This window comes from Periplaneta americana, chromosome 12 (assembly GCF_040183065.1).
Source record: "Periplaneta americana isolate PAMFEO1 chromosome 12, P.americana_PAMFEO1_priV1, whole genome shotgun sequence".
NCBI classification, from domain to species: Eukaryota; Metazoa; Arthropoda; class Insecta; order Blattodea; family Blattidae; genus Periplaneta; species Periplaneta americana.
The window spans coordinates 1,381,725-1,402,377 of NC_091128.1; the positions used below are offsets into that span (position 1 = coordinate 1,381,725).

At 37.2% G+C, this 20,653-nt stretch overlaps 1 protein-coding gene across 2 annotated transcripts in view; it reads right to left on the reverse strand.

Moving 5' to 3' along the window:
* The window catches only part of Cbs (Cystathionine beta-synthase), a 41,073-nt gene extending 20,677 nt beyond the window's left edge, over window positions 1–20,396 (reverse strand). Inside the window, exons 1-2 of one of the 2 annotated variants that reach the window (XM_069840750.1) lie at window positions 20,344–20,396; window positions 12,388–12,552 (exon numbers count right to left, since the gene is read on the reverse strand). In XM_069840750.1, coding sequence (XP_069696851.1) covers window positions 12,388–12,548 — 161 coding nt within the window. In that variant the 5' untranslated portion in view covers window positions 12,549–12,552; window positions 20,344–20,396. Of the gene's footprint in view, window positions 1–12,387; window positions 12,553–15,115; window positions 15,512–20,343 lie in introns of those variants that run through there. The other variant, XM_069840749.1, reaches the window with a different exon arrangement.
* Window positions 20,397–20,653: the final 257 nt, after the last annotated feature.

Genomic DNA, 20,653 nt, shown 5'->3' on the forward strand with positions numbered 1-20,653 from the left:
TTCCATTCTTCGGCGCCTAAGTGCATGTTACTACTTCTTGACTAGCAGTACCATCGACCTCTTTGTGAAGCTTCCAAACAGCCACTCTGTCTGCACGAGGAACTTGCAGCAAGCGTTATCGGCATAGGAATTCTTTTCTTCGAAACCCTTAAAATTACCTCAGTAAAATTATTATAGTGTCGCTGGATCTTGAATTCAGATGTTCAAGCATTACATTATAGTAAATTGCAGCCTATTCAAACTGAATAAAACATTTAAATGTTTTGCTATTTTTTTACCTGCTTACATTATATTATGTAATGAATAGGCTTCGTATTGCAGCTACTACAATATTTGCTGGGCTCAATAATTAATTTAAATTTACAAGCAATGAATATGAATCATGTAACTCGTATTTTTCAGTTTTCTGAATCACTAGTTTACTGACGTGCTTAAATATTTCTTATATTTCAGTCTTTAATGAAACTGAAATGGTCAATAATTAATTTGCCTACCGACTCCCCTACATTACCAGAAAGTGCTCTATTCATTCTACACTTTATAGGACATTAAGCGAACATTTGTGGTCTCTACCTAACTGAATATTTCTTAAAAATGTAGTACTGTACATGTTTTCTTTAAAGGGCAGTGCATACAATTTCACATATTATTTGTAATCTGCGGATTACGTTTAAACCAATTCTTCGACATTGAGTGAAGACGAAATGTTGTGTCGCAAATATTATTTGTATCTCGATTATCGGGGTCGGGTTATCAGGGTCAGGTTTCTGCCCTCTAGTCTTGCTGTCTTGTGAGTTGCGGATAGAGCCAGTGTTGCCACTTCGTACGATAATGGCCGCAGGATAATCCCTTGTTGTTTAGTCAATTGTCCGACGACAGCAGGTCTGAACCTCACAAGTGAGGCAAGTAGGCCAGGAGATAATGGGTAGAGTGGCCAGTTTCTTTTCGCAATCCCTTATTATACGATAATTTGGCAACATTTCTTATATTCATATGTTCTTATTTTATTTCTTACAAACGGTGTGGCAACCCTGATTTTAGTTCTTTTTTTGCAAAGAGGTTACTGATAAAAGTTGGTGGGGAAGGGATTTCGTATATCTGTAATAATATGATGTTGACGCTTTACCGATCTTTCAGAGTTTGCCTTGGCTGTGTTGGCCCTCCCTCATTCAAGTACATGCGAACTTCTGACTTGACGAAAACAAAAATTCGCAACCGTCTAGCTACTTACTGATAACATGAATGTTCTGTTATTACTAGAGACCGGATTTTATTTCAACACGAAATATGAAATAGGCTAATTAATTACGATGTTCAAAACTATCTTCCACCGACCAAATTATGTGGTTTTGACCTCCTTTTTATAATTTCCTTTTTTAGTCCATATTCCCCTTTTCCCCTTTTTTAAAAAGTCTCTAATTTTGGTCCTTTTTATAGAAATACCACGGCGTTATGCAAGCAAATTGAAACTAGCAAATCATAACTACGCCTGAAGTGCCAGACCAACGAATGGCCTAGCGTTTAAGGAAAGGATATGGGATGCCAGTCGCTACTTTTATGCTAAATATAAAAATCGAAATGTTTTTCAAATAGCTAACATCCTCCATTTCAAAGTATGTTAAAGTTTATTTAAACATAGCCTAATTAATATATTTCGAGTCTATATTTTTTCCGGTACGGTAACAGCGAGTTTTTAATTTAGACGGTACGGCGTACCGGCCTGGCCCAACTACAGCACTGCACACACCTAGCATCAAACACGAGGAACAAAACAATTTGTAACTTCAAATCCACAGATCCAGTTATTTCTTTCATAAACTTCAGGTTTGAAAGCTTTAGAAAACGATTTAGTCTTACATGATTGTTTTGAAGTGGAAGCGGCCTCTCCAAAGCCGTTATTTCAATTTTTGTAACAGAAAAGTTGAAAGAGTAATTTTCTGGAGAACACTAACACCATTTCCCGCCTTGTAAACGTTATATTATTATTATTATTATTATTATTATTATTATTATTATTATTATTATTATTATTATTATTATTATTATTAAGTAGAGGCGCCCAACGTGGGGCCTTTTCTGAGTTGATACTGACAAGAATCCACATACCCCCGCACGCACCAGAGACCAATGCTGCCTACGTGAACTGCGGCACCTTCTTCCACGCAGTGTGCTTCGGGCTCGAAGACGGGACAATTATGGCGCAAAAAGAACGACGAACTGGAGAGTCACACGCAGTCTTCGCCCCGCCGAGGTTCCACAACCCCTTGAGTTCCATGGAGGGTGCCCTCCCAGTGCTGAAGGGACTGGCTACTGCTCTTCAGTGGCATTCCTTTCCTTTACCCTGGGAGGAACTGCAGTAAGGACTGACTCGCCGCTTCAACAACCCGGCTGTAAGGGCTACTCTCCAAACCTCCCTTTACGAGAGAACGAGCAGACGACCGTATCATGGAAAAATGTTCATTTATCGGCAGCTCTTACCAACTTCGAGCTTCTGCCGGTTCCAGTGACTACACGTGTTGTTCCTCATGGACACCGCTGCCAACCCTCATTCCATCAAACGCTCCTCGGTGCCACTACTGCCCGGGGCACCACACAATCGGGACTGTCCGGTCCGACAGCAGAGACGCGCCGATTCCGACCTCCAGCTTTCCATCATCACAAACTTCGGCCTTCTTGTCCCGTCACTCCCGTTTTCCCTCTGTACACCTCGACGACACAGCAGAGGGACGTCAACGGCATGCGAGACAGTAGAACCACAGTCTAATAGATACAGTCACGCAACTCATACGTATAAAATATGCCAACATTTGACAGCTGGCGCGACAGTAGCCCTCTAGCGGCAGGCAAGTTAAAAGTGTGCACACGACTTATGATAACACATCAGAAAACGGGTTTTGCGTAGTTTATTTTATATTTTTATGCTATACAATAACGGTCTAACTAATAAAAACTCTATATACAGACGTTTAACTGTCTTATATTTATACAATGAGTAAGTCGTTTATAAGTCGTGTGTAAATTCCTTACTAATAATCAGTACATACGTCGTGTATAACAGTATAACTGTTACACAGATACGTCATAGTTTCGTCATTACTTCCTTACGAAAGGTAATGGAATATCTGAGGTTCTCTATTGCATCCGGTAGAGCGCTGTAGTGTGGCGTTTTAAATATCGATAGTACAACTGGCTCTAATCGATTACCACACTATATTTTGGTCAAAGAGTGCAAGCTACAGCAATATTATTCTATTAATTCTATGATCTTTGGTTTGTTCTTCTGTGGTTACAAGGTAACCATCATAATTTTCCTTACTGTGTATACTTAAAAATATTGTATTCATTGTATGCTTTGTACTGCACTATTGTATTACTACTATTAGTATTATTATTGCTATTAGGCCTGTTATTATTATTATTTTATTTATTATTATTATTAATATTATTATTATCATTATTGTTATCATTACTATTCTATTTATTATTATTATTATTATTATTATTATTATTATTATTATTATTATCAATAATTCTTATTTTTTATACTTTGTAGGCCTCATTTATTTTTGACCTGCTGTTGACATTTTATTATGCTTTTTTTTCTTTCTTTCTGTATGTTATATATTATGTCTGATTTCTTCTTACTTGTTGTTTACATTTTATTATTATTATCTTATTCAGTTTTGTGTGTACTTTGTAAATTTGTAGTGTTTCTATAACGCAGTTTTTACTCCTGGTTGAGTGTTAGAGAAGGCCGTATGGCCTTAACTCTGCCAGGTTAAATAAATCATTATTATTATTATTATTATTATTATTATTATTATTATCATAAAATGACAGTCGATACGAACAGCTGTTAGAGGGGCGGCCATTTTTTCGCTATATACAACGCTTAAACAAGGGGTTTCGTGTATATAACTACTGCAAAGCAATTCCCATTGTATAGTTACAGCCTGTTTATACGTCCATAGCTTATTCACGGTTTATTAGTAACGTTTTCTGTCTCAACTCTGGATAAGTGTGGTATAAAAACTATACACGGTTTATTAGTAAGACTGTAAGTGTATATGGTTCTTATTAATTCTACTTTAGAATCCTGGAAGAATTTCACACGCAGCTAATCTACAAGTTTCAGAAGCTGGGAATAAAAGTAATTCTTTCTGCTCCTTACAACTGAATCATGGCTCTGATCACGTATCATGGTTTGAAATAATATAATTGTTCGTGCGTGGTCGGTTAATTCATTCATTCCTAAATATATTTATGAATCATTGGAACTTTGTATTTCCTGTGAGAAGAGTAAAAATTAGTAGCTTCAGAATTGTAGGGCATATCTCGTAGGGTACATCGCGTGGTGAACTCCTCTCCCTATTTCCTGAGAAATTAACGATTTTGCATACCGCAAATTGGGGTAAACTCGGCCGCTGAGGTAAACTTGAAAATAAAGAAAAGGGGAGGATTTAAACATTAATATGAAGTTCATTATTTTTCCATTTCTTAAGAACCTGTATTTCCTTTATTATTTTGAGTCACAAATAGCGCTGATGTTATGGTTTAATTTTTTATGGCAAGTTTACCGCATTTTACATTACATTTCCAGTTTTCACACATAATGCCTAAGTTTAACTTATCCTACCTATATAATATGTAATTTACATGCACTTACTGTTAATATGACGTAGGTGAGAACAAATAAATGAACACACAATTTTGTTAAAAAATTGTAACTTCAATTAACTCAGAAAATGTAGGCCTAATTTTATTTTCAGAGCAGAAGTGATGTAAGTCAAAAATGGGTAATTAGGGGTTAAAGTAAACATTCTGTAAAATACAGCGCAAAGTGGCAGTTAATATTGAATGTATTTAAACTATTAATAGTCGGTGAATAGCACGAAGGATATATTAATTGCTACTTTGCGCTGTATTTTACAGAATTCTTACTTTAAACCTCATTACCTGCTTTTGACTTACACCACTTCTGCACTGAACGGCTCAAATAATCACTGGGAATGTAAAATCAACACCAATAACAGTCATGCAAATTATTACAGAAAAGATTGCTTTTTATATTAAATTTAAAAAGGCTCTTTTATTTCTTGAGAACTTAATACGTCTGCCACATGAATCTACACCAACACATCAGAAATTTATCGACACAGTCTGGATTTATTCAAGAAGTGAATATTTTGCAAAAGGATTACTATACTCCATGAATTCTTGCAAAATTAACACCATGATACCTACTTGAATGCTATATAACATTCAACTTTTTAAAAATATAAAGAAAAAAACACGAATACAAAAATTATGGAATTACTTGCATTAAAAACTGTAGATATATTATCCAAAATCGGAATGGTTACACATATGATCTCTGCAAAAAAATAATATACTGTAACAGGTATTTACTTTGTTTTTGTTTAAACTGTTCTTCCTGACATACAAATAGGTAACTGATAACTAATAAATGTTTTATAGAACACAATACGTAGGCTATCTACAACGTGGATTATTGGTTATGACTGAGTTATGATTTTCTCTTGGTCTTTAGGGAATCTGAAGAACGACAAATTCGGAGATTTAAACTTGTTGTTACTGCAATTTTCGTCATTGCACACATTGCCTTTATTCCGACGCATGATTAAAACGTTATTATAACATCTCGCATCCCTTTAAAGCACGTGCTGGCTGTATCAACCCTATGACCAGTGCCTTGCCTGCCGCTTGGGCGCTAGTGTCGCGAATGTTGGCAAAAAAAGTGTTGAAGTTGCGCGACTGTATGTATAAGACTGTGGTAGAACGAATCCTAAATTTTCTCAAATCCTGATCCTAAAAGATTCTCGAATCCCTCGAAGCTCCCAAATCTCAAGATCTCTCGAATCCTTAATATAATAATAATAATAATAATAATAATAATAATAATAATAATAATAATAATAATAATACCTCTTATTGAGGTTCTGGCTGATATGTACATCTATTATCAGGCAGTACATTTCATTTGACGACACGTCAAAGAAAGAACAGTTGTTTGTACTGTATGCATCTGAAGTCTGATTAGTAATAATATGTAGCCAATCGGCGATGTATGCAATGGAGGGGGGGGGGAAGGAACTGGCCACCCTAGCCCATTATCTCCTGGCCTAGTTGTCTCATAAGTGGTGCCTTGTTAGTATCACTTGTGAAGTTCAGACCTATCTTCGGACAGCTGACTAAACAACAGCAATAATAATAATAATAATAATAATAATAATAATAATAATAATAATAATAATATGACGGAAAAAAGAATAAACTTCTATTTAAGTTAACAATTTTTACTAATGATTGGTATATTTATTATATAAACCACTTTCCCGTGTAATGAGTAGCCTTGGGCGTGATAGCCGCCATCAGACTTCCAAAAGTTGCTTTTGTAAAAATTTACCAAGTCTGTGTTTAATAAAAAGACGAATTTAAGAGAACAGTTTTCAAACAATATACCTATAGAGAAGAATATTGTGACACTCAGAGCGACCACGAGGTGAAGTTGGTGATCCTGGTACCATCGAAATTGCATTTTATTAAGTGAACGCTTGTTTCTAGTGACGTCAGTGGAGTTAAAACTAATCTTGCCAAAGTTTTAACAGTTTTTCGGTTAAGATTCGAATGACGAAAAAAGCAACGATTCGAGTTTTCGAATTTTAGAATATCCCATCCCTATTAGAAACATACGTTCGTATTTCCAATAACATCGGCATCAGTAGTACACAAACGTCCTCGCAGAGCCTTGTAACTGCTTTGCAAAAAACAAAATTTCCGGCAAATTCATGGGTAAATACTCCCTCACCGCCTGATCCGATCCGGAGGTAGCTTTGCGAAGGACAATAGGCCGTAAGAATAAAGTTGAGCATATCCTTTTACTCTACTATTTTGAAGGATGTGCTTCAGATTTTGATAATAAAAAGCAGAGCACAACCTTCTCCTCCTGATGACGCAATAGGAAAAGAGCACTTGCTTCACAGGAAGAAGCATTTGCTTGGAGCGAAACCTCTTGCTTCAAAATTAGAAAAAAATGTATGAATAAAGTGAAGCATATCCTTCGATTCAGAAGCATATCCTTCTAAAAAGTGAAGTCTGGTCAGGAGCAGACTCATCTCTGTGATGGTTGAATTACCAGTCGCATTACGACGTGAAAAGTACTACAAATTATGGTGGTGTGCTGTTAGGGAGTAGTATAAGAGTTCATGTACACTTCATGAAGAAAATGTCCAATGGATTAATCCCATTTTCTGGAAGAAACACAGGGGAGAAGAGGAGGGGCATTCTCGGAAATAGCCGCCTCTTTAGCCCAAGTGCTAGCTGCTGTTTTCAATCCAGGAAGCCCGGATTCGATCCCCGTCCAGATCATGATGGAATCTGTGGTTGAAAAATCAGACGTTGCAAAGGATTTTCTCGGGATACTCCCATTTCCCTCTATCCTTTCATTTCATCTATTATCTGCAATAGTAAAAATAGGTTAGTGTAAAGTCTTGGGAGTTTCTGATGCTGATATAGGAAGGGCTTGGGGCCTGGAACCCCTGCGGTTTATCAGGCTACTCGTCGTGAAACGAGATCTGGCTGTATCTGGAGCTGAGGCAGGTTGGCCAATTTATCAGCGTCGGATTCATGGATTCCATCGAAGCCACCGTCGGACTTGAACAATTATCGGATATAGGCCTATAGAGCTCACAATGGACCAAACCGTGCCTAAGTGTGCGGACTCGTATCAGATCCAGCCCTCTAAAGCCAGTCAGACATCATCGGAAATGAAGATGATGATTTTATTTTATTTGTTATTTATTTATTTATTTTTTTTTTTGAGTTTATGGTCAATCCCGAGATTCTAATCAGGTATTGCAGAAGAGATGGATATACATGGCACCATTATCAGTAAAACTGCTATTAATGAAAAAGTAAAAGTAAAAAGTAAATCCATGGCGTTACAGCCCATGAAGGGCCAAGACCGAACAGCCGGCTGCTGGCCTCACATCCACATGCCGAAGCAGAGGTGGACGATCATCCAACCAGAATGGAGATATCGTGTGGTTAGCACTATGATCCCCCCAGCCGATATAGCTAGTTTGCAAAATCGGATTTTCGCTACCTATCGTAGCTCCCCAAGTACATTACGATGCTGGTAGGCACCGGTCCCATACACTGGCCGAAATTTCATGAGAAAATTTCTTCTCCCATGAGGACTCAAACCAGCGCGCATTCCGTAACGCGAGTCCTAGGTAGGATGCCACGGCGCGGGACCTGTTATTAGTGTATCTAAAAAAATAACAGAAAAAGCGAACATATGGCTGAAATTGTCAACATCATTACAAGCTACGTACAACTGTTGCAATAACTGAATAGTTATAGAAATTTAATTTTCCGAATGCTATTAGTGTATTACACTGGACTCGTGTGTATTCTTAACCTACACAGCATGCTGGTATGATCATGAAATGATGAGCATGTTGCAGGCTACATGCAATGCAAAAGAACGCTTTACGAGTGTTACAGCTAGGTGGTCAGGGTCCGTTCATGACTGTAGAATAAGGAAAAATTCATCAGTTCGTGATGTGTTAAGTGGATTTTAAAAATACTGTCCTACTGGGTGACGGCTTGGAATCATGGCTCATGGTATCATATCGAAATCGGATTTTAAAATAAAGAGACAGTTATTTTATAATAGAACCTTCATTTGGCCAACTAAGAAGTAGGTTTTCTATTATACAATACGCCTGTACAATTGCTGCCTCAAACATCCCTACAATCATTGTTTGTTGCTTTTTGTTGCACAATGTAGGCTAGAGAAGTACCTAGATGATCATGATTATGACTTTACAGAAAATATACAGGATTTAAATGAAGATGAAAATACTTTGGAGCCAGAGGAATCTGCCACTGGAAGGACTTCAAATTATTCACGTCACTACACTGATATAATTTTTCTACTCGTATTTTATTGATGCACACAGATTAAGGCAGAAACTTTAATTAACTATCATTATTTCTCACACTCACAGTAGGCGCAATTCTATTTAATAATATTATTATGACCACTGCAAAGACGCATGTTAGGAGGAAGTTATTAGTATGCCGAATTTTCTTCGAAATATTTTATCATTTTCTGAAATGCTGTCTCTTTTTTTTTTTCCTTTGCACTTCTGGAACTTGTGACTTTTTTTCTAATATTCCGGGATGTGTAGCTAAAAATATCATTGTAATTTCAAGGGGCTCACAGCTACCGTCGTCTGAATCAGAAGATCCAGTTTTAATCACGCGGAATCTTTACCTAGTTGTGATTGAAATGAGTGTGATTTATTAGCATCAGAAGGAAAGTTGCTGTGTCATTGGGAGGCCCGCCGTTGCTGCTTATCGCGTTCCTTTATGAAACGGAACACCCGCACTGAGTCGATAAAGAGCGCCGACAAATACACAGTATTGCAATATGAAACGTCACAACAACTTTCATGAGCACATGCTCCTGTCGTCGAAGCAGAAGGTTGAAGGATAAGGTAGAGGTTATTCTTACAATGCGAAGCATATGCTTATACTTCAACCTCTTGCTTAGAAGGATATCCTTCAGTTTTATTCATATGGCCCAATGTGTGGGAGAGAGAAACGCAGTACTGGACCACGACTTTCGCTGGTTTTAATAAAGACACTTATCCTCTATTTCTTGACATTTGTCCACTGCCGCAGGTTTTAGAAGCTCTTGCTGATTGAACCCCGTGATGGCTTTACTGGCTATAGTTCGCTTATGCTCTAACGAAAGGAAGCCAAACATCCAGCAGCTTTTTTTGCAGTTACAATAATTAGGCAGGATTAAGTGGGGGTTCTGGACTCTGTTGCAACTCTACAGATAACGGGATAACGGCAACGTATCCCAACGGTACCTTCTCCTTTGTTTCTCTTCATACCCCGGTGCGTCTTTTCACTTTCGCCTGTGGGTGGAGGCAAGACCTTACAGAGTATGATGCTTTGCATAATCAATTAATTTTGGTGTTATTCGATATTACAAGGGAATCCGGAATTTTCGTCACATATTACATTTTGCCACTGCAACAATTTGTCATCGATTCACTTTTGTCACCACGAGGTTCGTACATCTGTTACCACGCAGTACATCTCACTTGACGATATGTGTCAGAGGAAGAACATATTGTTTGTAAGCATCTGAAGTCTGATCAGTGGAATATGTAGCTGGTCAGCGATATATGCAATGGAGGGGAAAAGAAACTGGCCACCCTACCTCATTATCTCTTGGCCTACTTGCCTCATAAGTGGTGACTTCTTGGTATCACAGACCTGTCTTCGGACAGTTGACTAAAGCATGTTTGACATGCATTACTGCTGCTGCAACCCGATTCTTACTGTGCTTGATCTAGTTCGCAGACAGACTCATAGAAAACGAACAAGACATTCGACCTCTCTCTGGTGCTGTAGGCTACATCTCGCTTGTAATTACACGACCTTGTAGAAATATAATTATCCTCTAGTCAGGCTCATTCCAACTGACTACTAAGGTTCGTTAATAGTGGCAACCCACCAGCCCCAAGTGCATCTCGATCCAGAGAATGCTATGGGATATTAATGGAATTGAGATGGGACGGAATGTCTAACGTGGGAAGATGAAAGAACCCCAGAAAAATCCGAAATGCGACCTTGTCAATCACCTTGGATTTTTTAATGAAAAATCTTTCCTGACCGTGACACGAACCCGGATCTCCATATTTTATTCACCGCATGCACTACTTACAATCCTCACGCATATCGGCTGATTTGGAAACATCTCTACCACCCATGCAAGGTTTTGTCACTCGATCCTGGTGTTTTATAATGGTAATTTGGTGTAACAAAATTGTTGTCCTTTTAAGTACCGCAAGCGATATCAGTTACTTGTCCACCGCTATGGAGTAACGGTCAGCATGTCTGACCGTGAAACGAGAGAGCCTGGGTTCAAATTCTGGTTGGTACAAGTTACCTAGTTGAGAATTTTTGCAGGGTTTTCCCTCAACCCAGTAAGAATAAATGCTTGATAACTTTGGGCGCTGAATCCCGGATTCATTTCGCTGGCATTATCACCTTCATCTCATTCAGACGCTATATAACCATGGCAATTCATGAAGTGTTGTAAACTAATCAGTTAAAAATGTTTATATTTTCAGTTATTTAATTTTGTTTCAAATTTAAGATCATTTTTAAATGATTAAATGTAAAATTAAATATATAATCCAATGTATGGCATTGTATACATTCAGAATTTCTATCGAGCACCATTTGTTTCGGAGCTAGAGCCCCTTGGCCTCAAAAACCAATCCTGCTCGTCTGCATTTCCGCAAGATCATGGTTCTGAATTAATGCAGTTCCTACATGCTTGCAGATGTGATGATATGTCTGAAATATTTCTACTCGTACCAGGATGGCTTTAATATTGGACAAACTGAAAAGGAATCAGAAACTTAAGATTTGATATGGGGAAGTATTCCTTGCGGTAAAAGAACAGCAGTGGCACACTAGTGAGTGAATGAACTGTACACGATAATCACAGCCTTTATGTGAGCTCCTAGCCTTAATGGACTTAGAAGTACGTTTGTCAGCGAGGACGGTTGTGGGCGAAATTGGCGAAAGAAATGTTTCAATTGTTTCGTTTATTCAATGAATAAATATTTTCTGATTGCGGAGTATGGCAATGTGTCCGGACTCCGTAGCGGTGATATTGGGTTTGTTTGTTTGTTTCGTCTTCGGATGCCCTTTCCTCTAGTTGTGCTCGTTTTCGTTTTTGCATTCTTGCCAACGTTTGAATTTCGAGGACTTTTGAATGTTCATAAATTGTCACCAATAATTTCTTACAGTTGAGTGTCCAATTTAACTTGGATATAGACTAAATATAATATAATATAATATAATATAATATAATATAATATAATATAATATAATATATAATTGCGTTTCATTAGTCGATCAAGCGCGACAAGACACCTCAAACGTTTATATTGGTTCAGATGTATGGAATTACGAGCAAAAAATGGCAAACGGAACGCAGTTTTCGAGGCATGTTTTGCCACATCCTTCTCAGTGGCCTTGAAGTTTCGTGTGGATGTTTACGGTTACGGCACTCCTTTGTGATATACTATATATAGTTATAAGGCAATTAGTGTTTTTAAGAATCTGACATGGCGTACTTCTTCCGTCCAGCAGTGGAGGTTCTGTTCCTACCGAGGTGTGTGTTGGTCCCAAGATACAACACCGCATTGCAATGTATGGCGGTATGAAACATGACAGACAGACAGACAGATTAAATAAATAAACAACCTTCATATGGTCTTCTCAGTTTAGTTTTTAGTCAAAATCGGTATCATCAAAATGACTCACACATTTTTGTGGCTGTGCGGTGACTGCTTGGGGTCGATCCCCAGATGCCACGTGCAGCGACTGGGCTGGTCCGGACGAACCATCTCCATCTTGTCGGTGGTGAGCCTTCTCGCTGACCGCTCTGCGGGAACTGCCGGACTGGAATTTGCAGGTGGACTCATGGCTCTGCAATTACAAGGTCCAATAGTTCGAGGTTAGTTTTTATTATAATTTGACCTACAAAGGATAGGATATCGGTGTCACGACTATCAGAATTTTATGTTCTACACATATCGCAACAATCCAATTCTTTATCATGTTATTAATGATATACCTGCTCATAATTTGTTTTCGTGGATTATCAGTTATTACATACAAAACAGGGAAATTAAACAATGTATTATGAACCAAAATAGACAAATAATTAATTATTGCTTCTTTACATAATGTGCATTGTTATCACATAAATGATTCTCCCATTCTTCCTGACTCTTAATAAGTCTTCGAATTTTGTTTTATCTTGAGACAGAAGTGTTTCGCGATAACTGAAACTTTTGTTTTGAATTTTTAAGTATATAAAAATAATTCCTAACATCTATGAGAGTATCCTTTTTAATACAGCGTTTTTATTATTTTTGTGGGAAATATTCACTTAAGGCAGACCATTCCAACTTAGCGTGTGAGGGCTAGGACGCCATGACGCTGCGCTGGGCGGACCCCCACTCCTCTCTGTGGTGGTGTACGATCATCAGCTCTTCTCGTCTGTTCGATGATATTCTTCAGGCATTGCTGGATTATGCGTTCCATCAGTCATTCATTCATCCATATGGTGTACTATCATTTGTGCTTAACTGTTTTGAGTAAGAATGAAGAGAAGTGGGTCGACAGTCGGTTAGGTTAGGTTAGGTTAGTTTCTCTAGTCATACTATTCGCGTATTTGACCAGCTCAATTCCATGTCGTGTTCCACGGGTATATGAACACTTCACCGACTGAAGAAAACAATCAAACTGAGAGGGGTTAAAAACAAATTACTTATACAGCCACTTTCAGGCTAGCAAATTGATGAACACTACACACGTTCAAAAGGAAAAAAAAAACTACTACAGACACTTACAGATGACTTGTTTCCCAAATTACAAGGACCCCCTTTGAATCAACAAACGGAAACAGTCACCTGTTCCTCAGTCCCTTTAAACAAATAGTTAGGAAGGGGAGACTTCTTTGCCGTCAATTTATTTGTTATTTTAGTAGGTTATTTTAAGACTCTTTATCAACATCTTTGGTTATTTAGCGTCTGAATGAGATGAAGGTGATAATGCCGGTGAAATGAGTCGGGGTCCAGCACCGAAAGTTACCCAGCATTTGCTCATTGGGTTGAGGGAAAACCCCGGAAAAACCTCAACCAGGTAACTTGTCCCGACCAGGAATCGAACCCGTGCCACCTGGTTTCGCGGCCAGACGCGCTAACCGTTACTCGACAGATGTGGACTCTGCCGTCAAGGCTTGTGTCTGACTATAATTCGGCAAATAAGCATTAGATACGAGTACGTATCGCTATATGAAAACGTTTATTTCTTAAATTGAAAACTTTTTTCCTGAAGTACCTACTTAAAAGTAATAGTGTTTAACAGTGCCAGAGCTACTCTCAAAGCAAAGCAATTGTTCCCTTCTTGAAAAGAAAAACCTCATTCAAATCATCTGTGATTCATAAACTAGAGATGAGAACGGCTCGAGTTTTGCTTGGCTTTTCTTCACTTATTAGGCAACCGACAATACAGAAGCGAGTACTTCATTTCCCCATCATGTGGAGCTAGGATCGCGAGCTTACAGGAGCCGAAGGGCCGGGGTTTGACTCGCAGACTCGTAGCTCTACCTGGATTCCTGACTCTCAGTTGTTTATTGATACCTAAACGTGTGTCGTGTACTGTATGTTATAATTTATAATAAAATGGCATCATTGTTTATAATCTATAGATAAACTAATTCAAAATGGAAACATTTTTTGAAAGGAGTAATTGAACAGTGCTGTATGGGACAATTTTTTAATTGTGGTAGATGAAGAAAGAAGCTCTGTGTAAAAACGGGGATATCCCTTCTCAAAAGACAAAAGAGCGGGGTTACCGGCCGAGTATTGCGAAGGGCAGTAATGCTTCATCGGAGGTTACTAATGCTCTGGCTCAGATGTGTGTCGACCATTAGCATAGTTAGTTCCAACATGTGGCTGAAATTCTTATTGATATTGGAGCACAATATAGACATGTGCCTGCCGAGATCGTCCTACCACACAGAAAAATACTATCAAACAGAGTAAGTATGTTGGCGTGGCGAAATTATACCCCAGTTTCGAGAAGGTTTCAAACTTCACTCACCTGCTGCAACAACAGATATTTCTATTAATGTAGCTGCGAGTCGTTGTACAACTAAACTCGTGCGATTATAGACCAATTACATATATTTCTTTGACAGAACACCCGTACTCCAGGTTCAGCATACGCCACTAACACTAAATAACCTGAGATGTTGATACGGCGTCGTAAAATAACCCACTAAAGAAAGTGATATTCGTGTGACGTAACAAAAGACAGCGTGCAAAGAACTGTAAAACATGATTCGATTTTCTGTAACTGTTTTCTGGTTCCGTCAAAACACGTTGCAACACTGTGCAGGAAAACAGACTGTACTGAGCATGAAATAAGCCTCTAACTACCGAATAGCATTGATAACATTGACAATCATAGCCACACTTACCTTCCAAGCTTTGTATTTTTCTTGGACTATGTCTTTGGAAGGAAGACCGACACCGATAGACTCGAGCAAGTCCTTTAATGTAACTTCCACTGCGTATGTTACTAATCCATGAGAGCGACACAAATCAATTCTACATTTCTAGCGAGCTAGCCGACAGTTCGTCACAAAGAGGTTATATAGGCCGGCAGCCGTTTGCGCATGTCGAAGAGGGGGGACACGAGTTCGTGGAATACCCTCGGATGGTGTCTGAAGAATTTGTTGTTTCATGCTTACACTTGCACTTTCTGTCCGTGGTGCAATATCTGCATCGGATAAGAAGTACTGCCGGTATTGATTTTGAGCGAGCTACCCGCCATAGTAATTGTCACCTCAGAATTTGTGCGAATCAAGATCTTCATAGAAACCGAATAACTCAACACTTCACACCATTACATCATTCTATTCGTAAATCATACACTTTTGTCTCACGACAGACTAATTAAAGCCTACTTACTACCAGCCGGTTAAGATGTTTTAATTTAATAAACCCTATTTCACCCTGAGATATATTAGGGTTATAGTTGACATCAAAATACATATTTTATGACCAGTAAACAAAATAAAGTGATAATACAAATAGTGGTCACAGTTACAATTCACATGAATTATGTAGAAGTATGGCTCCTGTTAAAGATTAATGAGATGTGTGAGGAATAATCAACGCAAAAGATATACGAGAATGTCTAACCGTTTCATAGTAAATACACGATCTTAAAAAATAATCAATAGTAGATTGATAAAACAAAGTTTGTCTTTCAATTTCAAATTAATACTTCATTCTTGAACAATGAAACAGTTAAGAGTAATAAAGAGGTATTACAAGTTACATACATGATTCAGGAACAAGTACAATAATTAAAATAGTAACGTAAGTAATGGCTTACAACTAACGAAATTCTTGAAGGGCAATAGGCTATATAATGATAGGAGCGATACAAAAGATTTAAAAACAAATGTAAACAGTGATGGAATAGTAGAAAAGAAATGACTTAAAATTACAAATTAAACACATTCTTTTTAAAGCATTAGGTAACAAGAAAGAGATACTAATAACCAGGGAAAGGATTTATATGTAAATACATATTTACTTATAAAGCTAATATAATTTATATTTTGCATTATCTTTATGTTTCACAATGTGTAGGGTTGAAAAATCCTACTTTTATTTTCCATATTTTTCCATATTTTAGAGTTTAGTACATATTTTCGTTAATTTCCATATATTTTCCATATTTCATATAAAACAGTCCATATTATATTAGGTTTAACAATAAAACAAAACAAAATTCCATTAACTTTTAAAAATACATTTCAACAATAGAGATTTAAACACATGTTCAGTAATCCCTTTAACATCAGAGTTATTTGAAAATTAGCAGTCCTATCAACAATGGGAAAGTAAGTTACAAAACTGTATTAATTTAATTTAAAATTTTTAACAGACTTCAGTTGTGCAGCTCAACAGTTAAATGCCAGTCAGAGTACACATAGGTTCAGTTTTGTAAATCATACTATAAAGACGGTAAATATGCCAAAAGTACGTCATTCAGTCAATTTAAAATCAAAACTAACAAGTTACATTTCAGAATTTAAAGAAGATGGTTTATCAACTGACAATAAAATATTATTTTGTAATTTGTGTCAGTGTGCAGTATCATCTACACAAAAGTTCCTGGTGCAACAACACATTACAACTAGTAAACATCAGGCCAACAAACAACTAAATTCCAAGCAGAGACAATTGTTTTTAACACAACCAACAACATCGAATGTAAGATCTGAGTTTAACATCGACCTGTGCCGTTCTCTCATCTCTGCTGATATTCCTCTCTACAAACTAAAGAATAAGGTCTTCAGGGAATTCCTTGAAAAATATACTCAACATACAATCCCGGATGAGTCAACACTTAGGAAGACGTATGCTCCATCCATCTACGATGAGACAATACAGAAGATAAGAGATGAAATTAAAGATAGTTCAATTTGGGTTTCCATTGATGAGACTCCCGACAAAGAAGGTAGACTTGTTGGTAATGTAGTTATCGGTTTGTTAAGTGAACAATATTCTGAACGAATTCTTTTACATTGTGATGTTCTAGAAAAGTGCAATAACAAAACTATAGTTAAACTGTTCAACGAAGCTATGGGTATCCTGTGGCCAAAGGGTATTATGTACGATAATGTGTTATTCTTTATTAGCGATGCTGCCCCTTATATGGTCAAAGCTGGACAAGCATTATCTGTTGTATATCCTAAATTGACTCATTTTACTTGTGTGGCGCATGCATTTCATCGTGTGGCAGAAGTGGTCAGAGACAATTTCCCTAAAGTAGATTTGTTGATTTCATCAGTGAAAAAAGTATTTCTCAAAGCTCCCAGTAGAGTTAACGTGTTGAAAGAAATGTACCCTGAAATTCCATTGCCACCAAAGCCAATTTTAACTAGATGGGGTACATGGCTAGAAGCAGTTGAATATTATGCCGAACATATAGACTCTATTAACAATGTTCTCCTTGCATTGGACTCTGAAGATGCAGTCTCAATTGATACTGCGAAAACAGTTACCTGTGACATAAGTGTGAAGAATGACTTAGCTCACATTCAGCATACATTTTCATGCATCATAAAAACGCTCAAAAGTCTCCAAAATAGACACCTTTCACTATCTGAAAGTTTTGAAATTATAAATAGTACTGTGGAACAACTGAATCGTGGTAGAGGTAAAGTTGCAGATGCAGTAAGAGCTAAGGTGGACACTGTACTTTCAAAAAACCCTGGATATGAAGAACTACAAAAGGTTGTTGCTGTGATGAGTGGTGAATCAACAGTGAAGATTAACTTGGACTTATCCCCAGCAGACATTGTGAAATTGAATTATGTACCAGTTACTTCTTGTGACGTCGAACGCTCTTTTAGTCAGTATAAATCTATCCTCAGAGACAATAGAAGAAGATTCACTTTTCAGCACTTGAAAGAAATGTTTGTAACCTATTGTTATGGTAACAGACAATAAAAATTGTGTTTTGTTGAAACTACATTGGAAGATAAGGTACGTCCATTATATTTTTTGTTTAGTTTGATTAAAATGTACCAATATTTAACGTACATAGTCATTTTTTTATAATTTTAAGTCCATATTTAATTCCATATTTTGGTAAAAATCCATATTTAATTCCATATTTTGGTAAAAATAACTACATATATATTTACATATTTCATATATTTTTAGTCCATATAAATCCGTTCCCTGCTAATAACAATACACTGACTGTAGTTACAGATTAAACACATTATTTTAAAAACAAACACGCAAAGGATCAATAGCTATTTTCAGACATCATTCAAACGGACCATAACTGTAATTCACATCTTCTTGACATTACTTCGTATAGGCCTATTATTTTGTGTTTCAATCTATTTCAATTTGTTATTTTTCACTGTAACAACAAAAATATGTTTCATAAATCCTCAAGGCATTTCTCTATATTTATTGTATCATGGTACTCTTTGTCAATGGCAACCTGTAATGGTTATAGGAAGAAATATGTATATATATATATATATATATATAAAATAGCTATTAAACATATTTTTTTAAAGTAATAAATAGCTATATTAAGAGATGACTTAGAATTTACGAATTAAATACATTTACTAACAACAATTGGCAATAAGGAGGTATTACAAGAAATGGATCAAAATTAGAAGTCAAATAAAAAAAGCAATAGTGCAATTGTAGTATGCGAAATTGAAAACTTAGTTTCATAATAGTTGATTAGAACTAATACGATTTTTTTCCCCGGAATAATTTAACATTTTACAGTTTCACGAATATTCTATTCAAGAAGGACATGAAATAATTATATGATTTAGAGTTGGTAAGTATATGGGTTAACGGTTTGGTAAATGTATAATTTAAAGTGTTCAGTAACAACTCAAACTCGTATCTTTCACGGCAAAAGACTGGACAATCATATAATACATGTTTGACATCTTGAGATTCCTCCCCACAAATGCAAGTTGCATCGTCTTTAATATGGAATCTATTTAAGTATTCCCCGAATTTCCCAAGCCCAGTCAAAAACTGTGTCAGTACGAAATTTGGCGTTATTACTTAACATTTATTTCGATCATAGACCGTTGTAAGCATTCCCTTATCACTATCGATCCATCTTTCGTTCCATTCTTGCATATAATGTTCTCTGGCTACCTTTTTGATACAGGATATCGGACATAAATTGTACGACAGTGGCATGTCAGAGTTGGCTGCCATCTTTGCCAATTCGTCGGCTCTCTCGTTTCCAACTATCCCAGTATGCCCTCTGACCCAAGTTATACAAATATGGTCGGCACTTTTCATTACCAAAGTTCTTATCTCTGAGGCTATAATGTTAGTGTTATATTTATCATTAATTGATATTACTGCTGACTGAGAGTCACTGTGAACGCAAGCGCTGTAACCAGACTAACTGGTCCATTTGATTGCCTCTCGCAAGAGTGTGGAGGAGGAAGAAAATCGCAATTGACTAAGTGAGAGATCAGTTTGTATCAATGTAAGAGACACAGATAACAAGGATGAAGAATGTGGACAAACTTGAGATGACCAGGCCGCCACTGATGCTTCCACGAACAACATGGAAGGAATTGCAGCAATGCCAGCAATAATAGCATAATAGCAAATGCGCAAGAGAGAGAGAGAGAGAGGTATTCACGAAATTGCTATTAATAAACAAACATCCCCAATACGATTGGATAAGGCAGTAATTATACTCGCATTATAAGATTTAACATTCTGATAATAAATAACTAAACAATAAGAAAGTAACCCTAATCCATCTCAACCCAACAAAATTCTAATTATGTTGGGTCTGAGAGAGAGAGAGAGGTGTCTCTCTTTAAAATTTGACTCAACTTGTTCCTTAGGTACTATAATTATAGTATTCAGTATATCCGAATGTTTATACATACTATCAAACAATGTACGCAATGTAGCATGGAACCCAGGGTCTCTTATGTGGATTCCGACTGTATTAACGAAATATTGCGAAAGCTCCACCATAGCTTAGGCTTAGGCCATTCTACTATCAGTTTTCTTCATGATAAAAGAAACATTGAGAATTCTAAACAGCAGGCCCAGATTTTCGAACACAAACTTAAGACACAGAGCTTTCTGTGTAGAATGTACTCACCAGTTAAAAGACACGATGCGAGACCCAAGTTCACATGAACGATGCAGCAAGCGCACTGACCACAGAGCAGAGCAGTTCCCCTGCCTTTTTCGTCAGGTAGCCGTCCGCGTCCCTTTGTGACCAATGCTTCAGTGCTAGAGTGACTTACGTGTCATAAATAACGTCCCAGTATACAATATGGGTATGAAGGCAGATTAGGATCAATGTTATATAGGTCTGCTCACACCGTGATGGAATTATAGTAATGGTGAAGACAAATGACGGATGAGTTCTGTGCATGATGTCGTCTAGGAAGCATTGGCTTATACAT